The 12,401-nt window shown below is 40.7% G+C and overlaps 1 protein-coding gene across 3 annotated transcripts in view; it reads left to right on the top strand.

The window, feature by feature from the left end:
• The window catches only part of polb (polymerase (DNA directed), beta), a 90,746-nt gene that overhangs the window by 32,721 nt on the left and 45,624 nt on the right, over positions 1–12,401 (top strand). For all 3 annotated transcript variants that reach the window (XM_080217089.1, XM_080217088.1, XM_080217087.1), the window contains exon 11: positions 3,991–4,077. In XM_080217089.1, the coding sequence (XP_080073215.1) occupies positions 3,991–4,077 (87 nt within the window). The remainder of the gene's footprint in view (positions 1–3,990; positions 4,078–12,401) is intronic.

Below are 12,401 nucleotides of genomic sequence, written 5' to 3'. Positions count from 1 at the left end.
CCAAGGTCAATCCCAGATTGGAGAGTGTTATATTTAGTTATTTTAGCTGGCATGAGCAAGCAAGTGCTTCATCTGTCTCTTGTCTCTTAGGGCAGAAAAAATAATTACAAGGATCCCTGCTGCTAATCTCTAATGCTGTTGAAAGTCCAATGCTGAATGTTTGGGTTTGGCAGAAGTGATTCTGATAAAGTGAGGGGTTGTGCAGCAAACAGATATTTACACCACAAGCTGGGCATAAGTAAGTGCTGCTGCGCAACTTCAGAACCACGTTCTTAAACAAGTCGCCCGCATGCTGCCAAGAAAACTGAGAGTGTATGTTACTTGTCAGTGATGCATCTTGCTGAGGAACTGACGAAGGTCATGCGTTAGGAATTGCCACTTCAGTGAGATGCCTTTGGGGCTGAAGTCTTTCAGTGGGATTTAGCACCCACGCTTGTCCCGAAACCAGAAAATCCTGCTCGAAGCCAACGGACCTTTCTATGGTCCGTCCCTCACTCACTCCGATTCCCATGGTGGGCCGAACAGGATAATTTGCCCCAATGTTATCAAGAGAGAAGGGAAAGAGAGAGTGTTGACAGGAAATTGAAATAAATTAGTGAATCTTGTATTACATTGACTGTAATGGAACTGTAAAATATTGGAAATGCTCAGCAGGTCAGGCAGCACTGTGGAGAGAGGAACAGAATTGGTGTTTCAGCTAAATGATCTTTCTGCAACTGTGAGAAGTTAGTAGTTCTCAGTTTTTAAGCAAGTATAGAGGGAAAGAGTGAAGAAAGAACAGAAGAGAAGGTCTGTGACAGGAGGAAAGGTAAAATGGTCAAACAACAAAAGGGATTAGACTGTAAGGCAAAAGGGGATTATAATGAGACGCGAAGAAACAAGGGATCTGGAGAAGGTGCTGTATCAGAATAGGAGAATCATTGCTAGCATAAAACTGGCAGCGTTTCTGATCTGAGATTGTGCATTCCATGTGGAGTATGGAGGGATATAAAGGGTCTAATTGAAAGGTGAGGTTGTGTTCCTTGAGTTTCATGGGAAAGTGCATGAAGCCAATTCCAGAGAAATCAGAGTGGGAATAGCACAGAGAATTAAAATGGGGGTAGAGGAACTCAACGTCCATGGTGAGCAGAGATGGTTAGCAAACTGGAAACTGTTACAGGTGGTGGATGTTGTCTGAGGATTCATAAATGTATATCGAAAAAGACTGTAATGGGTGATAAAGTTGAGTTGAGATTGGAAGATGCATGTTTCCCGAGGCAAGAACCGATTGAAATGGTGGGGCTAATGGGGAGTCCTGTTTGCAGATTTTGGAAAGGAGTTAAAAGAGGACTGTGTAGGGTTGAGGGCTATGAAATTTGAAACTTTGGAGGAAGATCTACAAATGCGATGAGGTCAGTGATAGCTTAGGAAATAATGACAAAATAGTCACTGTTGGAATCATGGTCCAGAGGAAATAAGAGGTTTCAGTGAGTTGCCATAAGCTAGAGAGGTCAGATCGCCAGAGAACAATTGCACCACCCTTGTCAGCAAGTTTAATGACAATTGTCAGGATTGCACTTGGGGAAAACAGAGTGTTGCAAGTTCAGTGTGAGCTAGGTTAATATTAGGGAGAGGCGTAGAGAAATTGTAATGGCCAATTTCACATCAGTATTCAAATGACATGATGTCGAGGCCGGGGTAAACGGTCTTCTGTGCAGAGGGGATACTCCCTATCAAAGAAGTGGGCTGTAAGTGGCTCTGGCTTTCAGTCAACATAGTAAGCAGGTTAGCTGTAAAGACTTGCATTCTAATCAGTATTCTGTAAACTGTGTGTGACTTAAAATGCCCTTCTCTGATCAGAACCTTCCACACACCTGACGAAGGAACACTGTTTTCGAAAGCTTGTAAGATTACTATCAAATATACTGGTTGGACTCTAACCTGGTGTTGTGAAACTTCTCAATGTGTTTACTCCAGTCCAACGCTGGCATCTCTGCATCATTTCAGCCAACAGCCATGGCAGTTAATCACACATCATTGCACGTTAACAAAGAATGTGTTCACTGCTGGAAGCTGCTGTGACAGCTGCAATCAAACAAAAATGCAATAACAGTGTCCCATCAACTTCATATTAAATATTGTACATGTTGGAATGATTTCAAGGCTGTAGTTTTTGACTCCTGACACGGGTGGTTACGAACTGTTCGAATTTTGCTTTGAAGTTTATGATACGTAAATAGCTGATGGTTACTTGCTTCTGGGTATTCTTTACACTCAATGTAATTTAAAATTCTTTATCCCTATCTATTCAAATGAACTTTGACTGAAATAGGAACCTTGTGTGTGTGTGTGTGTGTGTGTGTGTGTGTGTGTGTTCTGTCATGTAGACAAAGCATCCTGCTGTGCTTCACAAAAGTGTAACCAGTGAAACTGCACTGCGGGCCAATGAAGGACATAATGGGAGATAGTGGGTTCCACAGTTCTGAGGGACTGGCAAAGCATGAGTTAGGATTGGAGATGATTTTGTGAATTCTTATTGTGAAAAGTGAAAATCAGATTGGTGAAAATAGTAAGCCATCCTCTTTGTAGCTCAAAAGATTACAACAGACTACATTTTGAGAAGCATTGATTGTAGTTGTGTTTGGAAAAGAGAGGTCACAGGATGGAAGTGAGATCTGCGCATTCTGTCGGGGTGTTCAGGAACCATTGAAAGAGCTTTTACAGATATCAGGCAGAACTCAAATCTTGGATGCACTGAAGTTGGCTGCTTAATTAAAACTCATGCAACTGTCATTAGAGGGCAGCATGGTGGCACAGTGGTTAGCAGAAGGGGCAGAGTGGGACCCCAGGTTCAATTCCAAGCTTGGGTCACCATCTGCACATTCTCCCCATTTCTGCATAGGCTTCCTTGGTACTCTGGTTTCCTCCCATGGTCTGAAAGATGTGCTGGTTAGGTGCTAAATTCTCCCTCAGTGTACCCGAACAGGCGCCGGAGTGTGTGACGACTAGGAGATTTTCACAGTCACTTCATTGCAGTGTTATGTAGGCCGACGTGTGACGCTAATAAATAGTTCTCCTTTGGCTAGCCTAAAATCATTTTCCTTTGGCTGAATCTCCAAGTAAAGATCACAGCTTTTGTTCAGAAGCCTGTTAGAACCTCACCACAAAATTCTGCAGCTGCCTGTCACAAGATCCTTTTTAACTGTCTCAAAAACAATGAAAGAAATTTAGCAAGATGGCAAAGGCATTTGTAAAAGTGTTTTTTGGTTGAACCAAATTCTTCTGAAGAACATATTCAGCCTGATTTTGACCTCTTTCCCCAGGTGTCTTCTATCCATGAGCAAAGCCACATTCTTAAACAAGATTTTTGTTTGGGGAGACTCAAACTGCAATATTTGTGTTATTTCAAAGCGGGAAACCTTGATGCTCTTTCTGATGTAATCACTTGTAATCCCTTTACCTCCTGTTGTATTTACTTCGCCAAAAAATCTTGAAAATTTTGTATGCAGCTGATCGTGTCAAATGACATTTGCTGAATCCGCGTGATAATGCTGGCACTGGCATGCCAGTCGTGTTATGATAGAGAAATAAAAACTTCTCCCAGCTGTTCATTGAAATTATGACAAGAGCACAGCAAAAAAAAGGGGAAGGTTCTTGTCTTCCCAAACCTGGATGGTGTCTGCAGAGAGCATTTTGAGTAGTTTAGCGCTGGAGTGAAGGACTCGTGACTGGAGCAATTTGAAGTAAGAGGACATTGTGCAAGATGAGTACTGGCATGATTGTAAAGTAATAGATTTAGTGAAATTTTTCCTCCATGAAAAATAAGCCTCAACTCTTGGGCACAAAGGCAGTTGTTGTTTCAAAAAGTACAAACATTTGGGCAACGGTGACTACCCAAGTCCAGGCTCTCCAGGACCAGTTATGTAAAATTTGCACTGGTAGCACTGATAAATATTATTTATATGTAGTGAATGCACAATAGATCTGACATTTGTATTGAATTTATTTCAGCCAAAGCTTCTCAATCCAGTTGTAGAATGCCTGGAAGCAATAAATTTTGTCACCAATACGCTTTCCAAGGGAGATGCCAAATTCATGGTAAGTGCCATTTGCCTATTCCTATTGATCTCAAAAATGATGGAACAATGCAAACATGCAGACCCTTAGAGCTTCGTTTAAATGTTTTCTCTCTGAAATTTTACCTGTGATGCACTGTGCCTACAATAAAGACACTTCTTACACCCAATAGATTTCTACTTCAGTCAAAATTCATTTTAAAAAAATCACAAATCACTGTTCAAATAGTAGAGGAATGGGTTTCAGATGAATGCTTTAAACATTCGTGAGTCTTATAACACAAATCCAAAGCCATCACCATGTTGGCCCTGAAACACATTGCAGTTTCACAAGACCAAAGCAGTGTTTAAAGTTTATTCATTTAAGGTGGCTCACATTAACACTGCAATGAAATAACTGTGAAAATCCACTAGTCGCCACACTCTGGCACCTGTTGGGTACACTGAGGGAGAAATTAGCACCTAACCAGCATGACTTGCAGACTGTGGGAGGAAACCAGAGCCCCTGGAGGAAACCCACGCAGACACGGGGAGAACGTGCAGCTTCCACACAGACAGTAACCCAAGCCGGCTGTTGAATCTGGGTCCCTGGCGCTGTGAAGCAGCAATGCTAACCACTGTGTCACCGTGCCTCCCTGTGGGACAAGGATAGACAACCTCACAAATACCAAGAAAATGTTAACAACAGTAAAATAATTTCAGTAAAATGTTTTAGAGGATCATGTTTTGTACTAATTTACCTCGTGTGAGAAAATTATTGTTGGGACAAAATGACAGGCTTTGAAAAATAAAGCCTCACCATCTTGTCTTATTTCCAAATTAGTTTTATTTTCTTTTTCCACTCAAATTTCTTTATGCTTTCAAAGTTGCTGACATTGTCTGAAGTTCAGTTCCACATGTGCAGCCACCATTCAGTATCTTACCTATTTTTCATGATGCGGTCTAGATGATGAGATTGGCTTGCTGTCTGACTAGACTAGAGCAGATCACAACTGAGCTGATCTTCCTCTCTCTTGATTCACACACTAGAGGGGTAATTGAACAGTGATCAGAAGCAAATACCCTGACTAAGAAAATGACCGCAGTTGATCTTTGCTTCATCCCTGTTTCATTTTTTTTCAGCAAAAATCAAAGAAAACTGAACATTTAGTATTTTCAGTGTTTTAGTTTTGGATGTTGATGCCTTGCCTTCAATGCAGGATGGAGTACGAGTATGATGTTCTCCAGTTAGAGCATTTTTGGCTCTGGTTGTTGGCAATAACTGACTTTGAGATCCTGCAATCAAACCGAGGGCTACTGAGGTTAATTGTAGCATTTTGGTATCTTCCTGGTCTGCATGGCTCAGTATTTTGCAGAATAAACTTGCTGAGTTAAAGAGAGCGCTAACCATATCTAAGTTTGATGACTGCCTCCTGGTTGGAGCCATAAAGATGAGAGGCTTACATTTTTTTGCAGCAGCCTCACCTCTTGGCTGGAACAGCGATGGTTTCCAGAAGCCATGGATGAATCTTTCACTATTTATTCCACTGTCTTTATCTTTTCAGTGCTGAATGGGCAGAAGTCTTCCCTGATTCAGTGATAGGAAAATCAAAGCCATGGCCTTCAGTCACCATAACAAACTTCTCTCCTTACCCGCCACCTCCATCCCTCTCTCTGACAAATAACTATCTGAGGGTGAACCCGACTGCTGGCGTCCTTGGTTGTTATTTAATCTTGAATTGAGCATTTAAATACTTAATCTAAGCTATCACTGTGGCAGCCTATTTCCAACTCTGTAACATCACCTGACTCAGTAGAAACATGAGGGCCGAAAGGCCTCCTCTTGTGCTGTAAGCTTTCTGCTTTGCCTCACCTTGTTCATCCATGTTTGTTTCCTGTAGACTTGACTATTCCAATGCACTCCTGACCAGCCTCCCACATTCCATGATAAAAGCAAAATACTGCGGATGCTGGAATCTGAAACAAAAATGAAAACTGCTGGAAAATCTTAGCAGATCCAACACCATCTGTAGGGAGAGAGTAGTGCTGAGGCTCTGATGAAGGGTCATCCAGACTCGAAACATTGGCTCTATTGTCTCCCCACAGATGCTGTCAGACTTGCTGAAATTTTCTAGCATTTTTTGCTTTTGCCACTAAACTTGAGATGATCCACAGCTCTGCTGCCTGTGTCCTAACACACACAAAATCCTGTTCGCTTGCCAGCCTTGCACTTACTGACTTACATTGCATCCCATTTAAGAAATGCCTTGATTTTAATTGTTTTATCATTGTTTTCATACCCCACCCTTCCCTATCTCTGCAATCTTCGCCATCTCCACAACTGTTTTGAAATATCTGATCTCTTGAGCGTTTCTGACTTTAATTGTTCCACCATTGATGGCTGTTGATTCTGCTGCCTGTACCCCAAGCTCTTAAATTCTCATCGCAAACCTCACTGCCTTTCTACCATGTTCCTATAAAACATATCTCTCAGTGCTACTCTGTTATGTAACTTGGGTGTCAAATATTGTTTTAGAATGTTCCTGTGAAATGTATTGGGACATTTTTTGTGATGTTAAAGGCACTCTATAAACGCACATTTTTGTTTAGGGAAACATCAGATAGATAATAGGGAATATTGAGAGACCTTACATAAATGCCATGTGGTATTGCTAATTTGAAAAAGAAGTTGGATAGATTTTTTTTTGAGGAGAGCAAATATTTTAGGAAATGTACTTTCACAGATAGACAAGACAAGCCTTGTCTTGGAACGTTGCTTCAATTGAAGTCACTTTAAGAAGGATTTTGTAAAACAATTGGCAAAGGATCTCGCCATTATCATTCTATCAAAAGAAAAGTAATGAATTTAGAAAAATATGTCACAGTGAAGTTGTCTGTTGACTTAATGGAGTTGTGAATCGGAAAGAGATTGACTTCATTTCTCATATCTGACATTTATTAAAGCATAACTTTATAAGTCACATTTTAAATGTTACTACCCAAAAGTTTTTTTTGTCAAAGGGTGGTCAAAGCTTTTGCCCAGATGTTGGTACATTTGCAGCAATGTTTAACTTCAAACACTACAGTCAAGAACAATAAAAAAACCCTGCAAGACAATCTATGTACCTGGCCAGACAGCTACTTAAACCATTATAAATCTACGTTTGCAATGTGCAATGAGCTATGAAGGTATTCATAACATTTAAGTGGCTCTCTGGCCAGGTACACATGCAGGGGTTTTTGATTCCTGTCAATTGTGTTTGATTTAAAGTTCAGCGTTCCTGCAAATATATCAACAAATGGGCAAAAGCTTTAACCTCCGTTTGACAAAACATTTTATATAACTGCAGGCACCATGTAAGTAGCTATTTATGCTGTGACACCGTATACCTGTTTTCAGAGCACCTTGGCCTGCAATGTGTGCACGTGAACTACCACCCATAAAGCTACAATCTGAGACTTCTTGTGGTTTCCTAAAGACCATAAATATGCACAAGTTTGAATACTGATTAATCAATCTGCAGCTCTGCTAAAAGAATGCAAGAGGATGCAGTTCAATTTTCATTTTGATCTTTGAAATCAAGTACTATTTAGTTTAAATTGCCTCCTTAACTTGGCACTTTCATTTTGTCCTTTCAATTGGTGCTGTTCTTGCACCTGATCTGAGAGAAGTTTTGAACTTTTTAATCACTTGTTTTATTTTATCCCCTTTGAAGTATTCTGATGGTGTGATGGAATAGCTGTAGGATTGGCAGAACAGGGCTGTTTCACACTTCAGATGTTTGTTCATTCATCTTGGTTTCAGACAATCATAACATCACCTGCTGAAGCTGTTCACCCTCTGCTGTAGTGGCTTTTAAGAACCTGAGTCACTCACTGTACTCCTCCTAAAGAGGTGTGAAGTACACCTTTTATAAACATCAAAATTAATTTGGGCATTGAATTACAAACATGATTACAGTGTCAGGTAAGCACGGATCAAATTAACCTGTCAAGTCATTAAAGCAGTTTTTAACTGCTTTATGTAAAGGAGGGATTTTGAGTGTTGAAATATTCCTTTCATTTAAGAAAGTACTTGATTTTACACTGAGAAACAATGAGTGTCTCAGTATGATTTGAATCATAGAGTTGGTACAGTTTAGAAGAAAGGCATTTGACTGTCGTGTCTGTGCTGGCTTTCTGAAGGAGCAAATCACTTGCCCCTCCCTACCTTCTTCCTGTAGTTGGGCACGTTTCCTTTTTGGGTAATAATCCCATTCCCTCTTGAAAGCCTCGATTGAACCAACGTCCATCATACTATCAGGCAGTGCGTTCCAGATCCTAACCACTTACTGTGTGTAAAAAAAATCCTCACATTACATTGCTTTTTTTGCCAATTACCTCAAATTTGCCTCTTCTGGTTCTCAATCCTTCCACCAATGGGAACAATTTGTCGCTGTATATTTTCCCCTGAATCCTCATGATCTTGAACGCCTATATCAAATCTCCTCTCAACCTTTTTTTTAATCCAAGAACAATCTCTAATTTTTCCCAAACTGAAGTTCCTCATCACTACTTGTGAATGTTTTCTATAGCCTCCCTAATGCCTTCCTGAAGAGTGGTGCCCAGATCTGGATGCAGTATTCCCATTGAGGCCAAATCAGTGTTATATGCAGATTTAACATAATTTCTTTGTTTTTATACTGTATGACCTTGTTGATAAAATTCAGGATGATGTATACTTTATTAACCATGCTGTCAACCTACCTCCTTCAATAATTTATACACATTTACACCCATGTCCCCGACATCTTCTAAAATGATATTCTTTTATATTGTCTCTCCACATTCTTCCTCCCAAAATGAATCACTTCACATTTATTAAATTTCTTCTGCCGTTTATCCACCTATTCCACCAAACCTGTCTTTCTGAATTTCTACACTCTTCCCCCTCACAATTCACAATACTTACAAGTTTTATGTCATCTGCAAATTTTGAAATTGTTCCCATAAACACCAAGTCTAGATCATGAAAATATATTAGAAGCCCTCTGGGAAACTTCACTAGAAAACTCCTTCCAGTCTGAAAGGCAACCATTAACCACTATATTCTATGTATGCCTGTTCAATAATACTTTCAGAAATTCATGTTTAAATCCTCTAACTGTGGTCATATGTGTTTCTATGCAGAAAGTACATCTGTAATATATATAAGGTAGTCTGTGATTTTTATCCTAAGTTAGACCACTCTGTTTTAATTGCCTTTCTTAGTGATTTAATCCCAGGGTATTTCAAATTCCTCTTACAGTGCTGGAAAAATTCGGCAAGTCTGGTAATATCTGTAGAGATAGAAACAAGAGTTAGCATTTCAATTCCATGTGACTGTTCAGCTCTTGAGAGGGGAAAATATGACAGATTTTGAACTGTTTGAGAGAGGGTGGAGCTGGTGGAGTAAAGTAGAAGAGCAGGGAAGGATGGGAGCAAGGAGAGATTTTGAGAAATATGCTTTAGGCATAAGATAAAGGAAATGTTATGTGTCCAGAAGTGTGCGGGTTGGTGGATTGGCAATGCTAAATTGCCCCTGAGTGTCAGGGCGACTACTTAGGGTAAATACATGGAGATAAGTTCTGGGTGGGATTGTCGTCAGCACAGACTCGATGGGCTGAATGGCCTCTTTCTGCACTGTAGGATTCTATGATTCTTTGATCGTGTTAAGGACAAGAGAAGGCGCTGATAGTGGCATTAATGGTAAAATAGCAGAATGTAAGAATAGCAGAACAAAAGTTAGCGCTGTGTGAAAACAAAACTTAAAAATAAGTGGTAGATGAGAAGGTGGGTGAGTGCATGGGGATGATACATTTTTTGGATTAACAAAGGGGGCCAAGATGGAAGAACAATTTTACTTACTGAAGTTGTTGAATTCAGTGTTAAGTCCGGGAGGCTGTAAATTGGAAGATGAGCTGCTGTTCCTCCAGTTTGTGATGTGGAGGTGCGGACATTGGACTAGGGTGAGCACAGTAAGAAATCTCACAACACCAGGTTAAAATCCAACAGGTTGATTTGGAATCACAAGCTTTTGGGGGCTGCTTCTTCATCAGGTGAGTCACTCACCTGATGAAGGAGCAGCGCTCTGAAAGCTTGTGATTCTAAGTAAACCTATTAGACTTTAGACTTAAATTAGACCTTGGACTTAGACTTAGACTTGGTGTTGTGAGACTCCTCACTGTGCCCTCCAGTTTGTGTTGGGCATTACTAGAATATTATAGCCAAGGATGGACATGTGGACACGAGAGCAAAATAGGGAGTTGAAATAGCAAGTGGCAGGAAGGTCAGATTCATGCTTGCAGACTGATCAAAGATGTTTCACAAAGCAGTCACCAAGTCTGCATTTAGTCTCATCAATGTGAGTAGTTTGCATTGGGAGCAGTGAATACAGCAGACCAAATTGAAGGAGGTGTAAGTGAAATTTTGCTTCACCTGAAATGAGTATTTGGGGCCTTGAATTGTGAGGGGTGAGGAGGGCATGGAGCAGGTGTTACACCTTCTACGATTGCGTGAGAAGGGCCGTGAGCAGGGGATGAACAATTGAGAAGGGGGGAGGGGGCGGTGTGATGGAGGAACGGACCACAGTACCATTGGGGGAACAGTCCCTATGGAATGCTGATGTGGGGGAGGGGGATGGTGTTGAAGAGATGTGTTTGGATTTGATAGAAATGGCAGATGCTGATCATCAAAATAAAAGCAAAATAATGTCTTCTAAAACATGTGCTTCTGATATGTGTTCCTCTTTCTGGACCCCCCTGCAAACCCTCCCCAACTGTGGTTGACAGGGCATGCAATCTTGACCAACCCATCTCCTACATCTTTGCCCTCCCTCCCATCATGATAGGGTCCCCCTTGTCCTTACTTTTCACCCCACTAGCGTTCACATTCAAAGGAACAGTAGTTGAGTATTTGTACGGCTTTTGTTATCAAACCTTCAAGTGCTTTATAATCTTCTGCAGTGGAAGTATTTTTATTTCTGGTGTTTTTGTTTCACTAATATTTCCTGTCTGTTTGGAAATTCTGCAGACTGTTTGTTGAGCTACAGATACTTCTTAATATTTCTGTTGCCTGTTGGATGAGGAAGCCAATTTAACATCTGGGTATAATGGCAGATTGCTTCATGCTCTTCATTTAAGAAACTTATTACTATTTGTTTAAACAAGGTCAGCCATGAACTCAGAGCAACGGACACAAAAATATGTTTGCAGCTCATTGCCGTGCTTTGTAACAACTTTATGAAACCAATACATAATGTGAATACCTGGATGGAATCAGAAAATACCGGATGTTCATCTAGCATCTGTCAAGAGAAGGCAGAGTAATGTTGAACTTTCATCAGAACTGAAAACAACATGGCAAGACTTCTAACTTATAATGTCGAGGGGAAACTGACATTAGTGGCTAAGATTCTGCTATAAACCCCTACTATCTCTCTTATTTTCTACTGAAATGACTGGCGGGGGGGAGGTATATCTTGAGTGTCCAAACTACTGTTTTTAGTTTGTCATTACAGATTAAAATTTATCCTCTGATCTATGAATGGATAATCCTGAGAACTAAATAGTGAACACTGAGGGTAGCATTCTGCAGGAACCAGAAGTAATTTTAAATACTTTAAATTGTGTGAAGTTACAGAATCTCTACAGTGCAGAAAGAGGCCATTCAGCCCATCGAGTCTGCACCAAACACAATCTACTCAGGCCCTATTCATGAAACCCCGATATTTATCCTGCTAATCCACCCTGACACTAGTGTCAATTTACAACGGCCAGTCAACCTAACCAGCACAAGTTTGGACTGTGGGAGGAAACCGGACCACCTGGAGGAAACCCACGCAGACACAGGAGGAAAGTGCAAATTCCACACAGACAGTGACCCAAGGTCAGAATTGAATCAGGGTCCCTGGGGTGTGAGGGATCAGTCCTAACCACTGTGCCACCCCACATGTTGTGCATTTCCAAGCATGGGAATGTTAGTATTCAGCAGCAGTGTTTGTATTAAGTAATCACAGACCTCTACAGTATAGATTAGCTGTCATATAAAGCTCTCTTCACACAACCTAAAAGAAACTTAGAAGGGAATTCCAACTTTTCCAGAGTGAAATAAAGACGGAAGTGCTGAGACTGTTCAGGATGTCTGGCAGCGTTTATGCAGAGAGAGAGAAAAACAGAGTGAACGACTCAAGTCCTTCAGCTTTTATCAGAATGATCTTTTTATTTTAGATTTTCAGCATTTGCTGTTGTGTAAGAGTGATCCTTTTTCAATTTTGAAAGCCAGCCTTCTCAGAGCACTCATTTTCAATCACACTATGAGGGACAGTTTCATGGTATAGACCTATGGTTA

The sequence above is a fragment of the Carcharhinus amblyrhynchos genome, chromosome 34, assembly GCF_965287045.1.
Source record: "Carcharhinus amblyrhynchos chromosome 34, sCarAmb.v2.hapA, whole genome shotgun sequence".
NCBI lineage: Eukaryota > Metazoa > Chordata > Chondrichthyes > Carcharhiniformes > Carcharhinidae > Carcharhinus > Carcharhinus amblyrhynchos.
The sequence above is the reverse complement of the archived record's forward strand: the minus strand, read 5'-3'. Positions and strand labels throughout refer to the sequence as shown.